The 7303-nt window shown below is 38.8% G+C and overlaps 1 protein-coding gene across 1 annotated transcript in view; it reads left to right on the forward strand.

Annotated features, from left to right (window-relative positions):
* The window catches only part of n4bp1 (nedd4 binding protein 1), a 25314-nt gene extending 18626 nt beyond the window's left edge, over positions 1 to 6688 (forward strand). Inside the window, exons 9-12 of the mRNA XM_008412539.2 lie at positions 1382 to 1478; positions 3290 to 3397; positions 4309 to 4410; positions 4490 to 6688. Coding sequence (XP_008410761.1) covers positions 1382 to 1478; positions 3290 to 3397; positions 4309 to 4410; positions 4490 to 4826 — 644 coding nt within the window. The 3' untranslated portion in view covers positions 4827 to 6688. The remainder of the gene's footprint in view (positions 1 to 1381; positions 1479 to 3289; positions 3398 to 4308; positions 4411 to 4489) is intronic.
* Positions 6689 to 7303: the final 615 nt, after the last annotated feature.

The following is a 7303-nucleotide window of genomic DNA, read 5'->3' on the forward strand; positions in this document are numbered from 1 at the left end:
GTGTGCATGGTTGTGTGTCCTGTGTGTCTCTGTGTTGCCCTGCAACAGACTGGCAACCTGTCCAGGGTGACCCCGCCTCTCGCCCGAAACGTTAGCTGGAGATGGGCACCAGCACCCCTCCCGACCCCACTGAGGGACAAGGGTGTAAGAAAATGGATGGATGGATGGATATATATATATATATATATATATCAATAATACGTTTAATAGAATATTTAATAATCAATATTTACAGCATGTTGGGAATTGAAGAAAAGACTTTAGCTGGTCAAACTCTCAGGGTTGCTAGGTAACCAAAGTGGGAACTCATTCTTTCGTTGCCTAGCAACAGCTTGTTAAGTAACTTGTACAGCAGCAGTGTCAGATTTTGCCTCATAACTGCCTAAAAGTAATAATTGAAAAAAACGATGTGGAGTGAAAACTACAGTTAAAACAGGAAAGGTCATGCCACCAGTTGGCAGATATTTAAAACAAAAACCTAATCAATAATTATTGATCTCGGCTGTTTTTCAACCATTTCGTCCAGTCCTTAATGATAATATTAATACCATATTGGTATCAGTATGCGATTGATTATTGTTTTTCCTCTCTTATCATATTAATGTGTTCTTAAAATATTTTGGAAACACCTATAAGTTTTATTTCGGTAACACTTTATTTGAAGGGGGGTGAATAAGACTGTCATAACACTGTCATAAACATGACATAACACTGTCATAAACATGACATAACACTGTCATGAACATGAATAAGCCTTCATGAATATTTATGACTTGTCATAAAGCGTCATTCTGTAAATTATGACCCTTTTAATACAAAGTTGACATTATTCAAATTGTCTTYGTTATGACAACTTGACATTAACCAAGAAATCATTACTGATATAAATTTGTTATAAAAGTATTACTGATTGCACTTTAAAAATTAGGTAACTTTATGTTATTAAAAGTAAAGTTTAAACAGTAATGATTTCTTGGTTAATGTCAAGTTGTCATAACAAAGACATTTTGAATAATGTCAACTTTGTATTAAAAGTGTCATAATTTACCGAATGACGCTTTATGACAACAGTCATAAATATTCATAAAGGCTTATTCATGTTCATGACAGGAGTTATGACAGTGTTATGACAGTCTTATTCACCCCCCTTCAAATAAAGTGTTACCTTTATTTCCATTTTAGGTTCAAACAAAAATAATAAAAAGAAAAGGTATCAATGTTGGGGATACTGGCCTTGTATTTACCACAGTATTACAAACCTCTATTCAGAGCCCAAAGTGTTAAACCCCAAATTCAGGGACATTTTCAAATTACTCAAAGACTTCAGATCATCATTTGGCTCCACATATCTTGTTCTGATCCATATTTCTTTTTATTCCAGAGCAACACTTTCTGAACCAGCTGGAAGACCTGCGGCTGCTGTCCTTCACCCCCTCCAGAGAAGTCTGCGGCCAGAGAATATCTTCACATGACGACAGGTTCAAACAAAAAACGTTTTCACCTCATTTTCCACCATAAAAGTGGCTTAAGAAGCACAGCTACATATTTAACCCTACATAGAAAACATTTAGGTTGGCTACCCTAACCATGCTAAATTACTAGAGATGTGCCGATCGGGTTTTTTCCTGCCGATACCGATCACCCAGGAGGGCCGATCACCGATATCGATCACATAATTATTATTTTTTTAATCATAAGCACTACCGGTTACATTATGTGGAAAAAGGAACCAGGAATTCACCTTAATTTAGATAAAAGCTTTTAAATAACTTTTTCCAAGAAGAAAACTAAACTGAACAGGCATTGTGCAAATTGTACGGATATCAGTAATACTATCTTTAACAGACTGAAAACATATGGAGGCTCTGAAGATGCTAAATAATGCAAAGAGTCAAAATAAAACATCTCAACTTTGCCAAAAAAATTCAACTATAAAACTTAACATTCAAAGGCAAATACAGGATCCATTACAATAAACAATCCAGAGTTACTGAATGAAAACTTCCTGATAGCATGGCGGCTAGCTGATTACTGCTAGTTCTGAGTGGCTGTTTCTGACTGAGCGGAGTAATTATGCAGAACAGGGAGGAGATCGATTTTGTCAGAGATTATCTGTCTCATGTTAGGACAGTGAAAGTTTTAATACGTATGTAAAATTTATTTTTTAAGTTAGATGCTGCAGCTTTAAGCAGAGGTTCGGTGTGAGAGTCACTACCAGGTGGAGCAGAAGCGGCGCTCCGTCTGTGAAATATTACTACCTGTAGCGTAGCAACGGTTCAACAGCGAGAGCAGAACCAGCGTCTTACATCGCAGCTCGAAGACTTAAATAATTTTGCGGGTTATTTGTTTAGCTTTCTGACCGTCATGCTAATCTGGGTGAGTGTTTGTAGCTGTGCGCTGCTTTACCTGCTATCTGATCCTCCATATGTCTTTTTTACTGCAGTGAGCCTCGATGTAGCCAAACTCCGTCAAGTATGGCATTGTTTTTATGTCGTATTAGCTTTGTTGTGTTGATGCATTTTGATGTACTTCAATTTTCCACCGCAACACGCAAACTTCCCCATTCACGTTATAGTTATAGTTCCACATCGCTTAGGATTTGTTGCTGCGCGTTTGCGAAGTGAGAAGGAAAGAGGAGTCCAGCTGCACAGGCAGGCTGAGAAATGAGATACAGGTGATCGGCAACAAGAGACCGTGATCGACAATCACCGATCACTTTTTCACGGAAATCGGCCGATTCTGATCGGTGGCCGATCGATCGGCACACCTCTATAAATTACCAATATGAACTAAGTGATAGTAAGATGAACTAAGTTAAATTGTGTAAACAAAGAACAATAATGGGCTAAACCTTGAAAAAGTAAGCTAGCAACATAAAAAATTAAAATAAGTTAAAATGAGGTAAAGTGTAGCTAGCATAAGAAGCTAATTTATTTCTCTGTAAATGAGAAAATCTGGTGGAAGAAAACTGAAATGAAACTTTTATTCAAGTGTTTCAGATGGTCTACAAATGATCAAGAGAAGCCTCATCCTTTGTTAAATCTCTTAAATTTGAAGCTTTGGCATTGAATAAATATTTGAGGAAACTCTGGAAATATCTCTGAAAGTTTGCCGGTCCCACTTGAAGTCAGATTGTGTCATAAATGCCTTCAGACTGAAAACAGGATCCTGACTGAGCTCTTCAGGTTTTCCTCTCCGCTCTGGAAATGTCTGACCTTTGAACGCCGGGAAAATCCTGAGTGTCTAATCCAAACAATCCGCTCTGCCTCTTTTCTTTCCTTTTTTTCAGGTTCCTGCTCCACCTAGCAGAGAAGACGGACGGGATAATCGTCACCAACGACAACCTGCGGGACTTTGTCGACACCTCGGACACATGGCGTCGGATCATTCAGGAGAGGTGATAGGTTGCGATTTGCAGAGTTCAGTTTGTCAGATGCTGACGTGTTTCGTTACCCTGAGAGATGCTGGAAAGTCCAGCGACGCGGCTGACTAATAAAGATTTATAGCTTGTTTAGCTTTACTGAAAAAGTTCCTCTGAGAAAGAGGAAACAGAATCATCACAGGAACTTGTTCTAATTAGTGAAATATTCACGTGTTGCATGTATTCCATAATATCAGTGGCACATTTTCCATTTTTCTTCTCATTTGAGTCACATTTGTATTATATTTTAATGCAACATGATATTATAATGATTTACTTCATTCATTTTAGATAATCATTGTTTCTTAGATTCATTTACAGACCAGAAGATTCAATAATTTTTAATCAAAATAAGTCTTAAATGTCTAAATTATTCCTAGTTTTCTGGTGAAACATTTAAAGGGACCATGCAATGTAAATAGAAATACTTTTTTTTGCCATTTTGCTGAAATATGTGAGTGTTAACAGCTGTTAAAATTCAAAGTTTAAATGCTAAACGCAGTTGTAGACACTCAGAAATATTTTTATTTTCTGTGGTTTTCTCACCACCTACTGGTTGGTTTGGGTATTACATCATTTCATGGGAAATTCTACTGAATGTGATATTTACTGTAAAGAGTCAAAGACTTTTTAAAATACTGCTCTGTTGCTTAATGATCACAATTAATGACAACACTGTAAATGCCCATCCCTACCTGTGAGTTAAACTTTGAGTTGGGGGCGTGGCCAGCAGCAGCTTATTTGGATTTAAAGTGACAGAGGCCCTAAAACTGACCTGTCCTAGCCAGGTAAAGGAAGCATAATAGCTCACCTTTACAAGTTGCTGTTAGTTTTTCAATATGAAATTTTTCATTTGTGTGAACGCTGCATTTTGTGTTTCCTGACAGACTTCTTCAGTTTACCTTCGTTGAGGATCACTTCATGATTCCCGACGACCCGCTTGGAAAAAACGGACCCCACCTGGACGACTTCTTGCGGAAAGACAACAGGTGAGTCATCCGGTGTGTATCTGTGGCTCTGGTTGTTCGGGATTTATCTGCAGCCTGTTTCTTCTTCTCCTCTCTCCAGGAGAGTTTCCCCGCCGCTGTTCCACCCTCCGGATTTCCGGGCCTCGTCCCAGCAGCAGCCGCCCGTTAACGTCCAGACTCTGCGTAACTCCGCCTCCCTGACGGCTCACCCCACCGCACACTGGCCGCACTCCGGGCCGCCCGAGTGGCACCCGCCGCGCCGCTCTCCCTCGCCGTCGCCTGCCCCGCCGCCGCAGCGGTCGCCGGGGGAGACGTCAGAGCTGAAGAGGAAGTTGTACGATATCTTTCCTGACCAGAAGCAGCGGATCGACCGGATCCTCAGCGACAACCCGTACATGAGAGACCTGAACGCGCTGTCGGGTCTGCTGCTGGGGTGAACCGCCGCCCGGCCGCCATCTTCTTCTTCTCCTCGTCGGAGGGCACAGAAACTGTTTATTAAACTAGCTGCTATCTGCAATGAATATTTTCTTGGATTTTTTTTCATCGTTTTTTTATTTTTTGCTTTCTGGTCCATCGAGGTGAGCAGCACCACTGTCTGCCGAACATAACCAAAACGATTTCTGTGTTTCAGCAAGAAAAATTCTGTGTTTGTCTGGGAATAAAATCTCTGCTAGCGATCGACGAGACTTTCAACTTTCACTCCGAAGGTTGGAGAGTTTAACAAGATGCACAGAGTCTCATGTTGAAGAAGGTTAACTTTGTTTATAAGTGTTTACCGTTGGAAATCGTACTTTCAGTCAACTGGTCGCCCTCCTCGCTTTCCCTCCATTTTGCTACTGAAGCACAGAAACGCCTCGACTTTACGCAGCGACTTGTTCCTGAAATGATCAAACCTGACCACTAGGTGGCGATGGCATTGTCCAACAACATGCATAAAGATGGAAAGTAATTTTTTTCAGGATGAATAATAATTGTTTTTACCACCACACTGGTTCTAGAGGTAAACCAGAATCAACTGGCTTTAGTTTGATCCTCCATTTTGAATTTTTGGGGAGATTGTGTTGCAGTGAGATGATGTTTGTACGCAAATCAGTGGATCCGCGTGGCCATTTATCACCAATCTGATTTCTAATCTCTGCTTTAAGCATCAGGCTACATTTATAAACACTATTTACGACGTTTTCAAGCTGCCCTTCAGTCAGGAGTTACACACGCAGTTCCAAGCTGCTTTTATAAATGCCAGCTTTCGTTTTGGAAGACTACAAATTTATGTTTAAACCTGGATTTATGAACAGTTTGGTCGATATTAATCAAACTCAGCTTTTATAGCACCTTATATAAATAAATATTAGCTTCCTGAAATGCTGCTTAAATTGTTACGTTGCTTTGGTTCAGCACGAAGTTGGTAGTGAAGGAAATAATTTGTTTATTTTTACAATTTTTCATCCAGTAAAACTTTTTCTAGCTGGTTGATGAGCTCTGAGACCGTTTTGCAGAAAACGTACATGGATTATTTAAAAAATCAGTTCAGTGAATAAAAGGTGGTAACAATGTATTAAAGTTTGTTTAGAAAAATATATTAGCAGGTCAGTATAAAGCTGTTTTCAGAGCCAGAGTGACATCTAGTGGCACAAGCTGCAAACTGCAGCATGGTTGAGTGGGGAGGGCGACCTGTTATTTTGTGAAAAACATCCATATTTTCCTTCAAAATGCGTAACAACCTGACCCAGGGTTGTAAACAGTTGACTGAGGATCCTGAGCTTAAAAATTCCCACAACAAACCAGAATTTACTGCTTTGATGATCGCTTTAAAAAAAGAAAAGAAAACCCATCAGACTTGGATGAGCGTTCAGTTCTGAGGTATTCGGTGAGTTATGAATCTTGGTTTGGAAGCGATGGAAACAAACACTACAATATTTATCTTCTGATTGCACCTCGAACCTGAGGTTTTCTTACTGTTTTCAGTTCTGAGTTACATTTGGAACTAAAGTGAAATGCACTGAAGAGAAAAGCTGAGCGAACAGATGAACGTTTCATGTTCATCTCCTTAAAACTCAGAATGGCTGCAGTTTTCAGATCTAACCCTCTACTTTTTGCTAAATTCAAAACGTTCATGTGTTTAAAGGATGTTATGTTGTAAGGGTTACTGAAGGATTTTTTCCCCCCTTGTATTATAATTCTAATGTGTATATTGATTTTTTTTGTTTTGTAAATATTCACATTTTTGCTTACAGTGCACATATGGTTTAATGTATGTTCAAAATCCAGAATAAATGCAGCCTTCCCCATCAAACATCAACTGCCCTGTTTGTTTTCTGCAGCTTTTTAAACAGCTTCTCATTTTTAATAAATGCATTGTAGCGCATGTACTATTTACCATATTGTCTTTATTATAAGTCTTACTTTTTATATATCCTTGTTTACAGAAATCTGAGAAAATTCAACCCTATTTGAATGAAGCTCCTCTGCACTTTCCAGCAGAAACTTCACATTTTGAGCGACTCGTAGGAAGTTTGACATTAACTGAGTAATTATTTTTTACTGTTTTAATGCATTTACAGTTAAATGTTTGGCCTAAATTGATTCCTTTATTTGTAAAACACCAATTCACAACGTCGTCTTGACAAAGTTCAGTTCAATCACAAAACTATCCCAGTTGATCTGAGTTATCAGTGCATTAAATTCAGTCTATTTTTCAATTTAGTTCCAAAAGGTCTTAAGAAAACCCAGTAGCTGTTGGTTGTTTTGACCTTAAAATCGCGCAAATTCCATGGAATTAAGCAAATAAATCAACTTAATAAAAACACTGCAATTTGGAAAAAATACGTTTTTTTAGATTAGTCACGTGATCATCAACCAGACGTTACTGGCGGAAAAGACAAAAGACGGAACTGTTACGTAAATTACAGGACTT

The sequence above is a fragment of the Poecilia reticulata genome, linkage group LG6, assembly GCF_000633615.1.
Source record: "Poecilia reticulata strain Guanapo linkage group LG6, Guppy_female_1.0+MT, whole genome shotgun sequence".
NCBI classification, from domain to species: domain Eukaryota; kingdom Metazoa; phylum Chordata; class Actinopteri; order Cyprinodontiformes; family Poeciliidae; genus Poecilia; species Poecilia reticulata.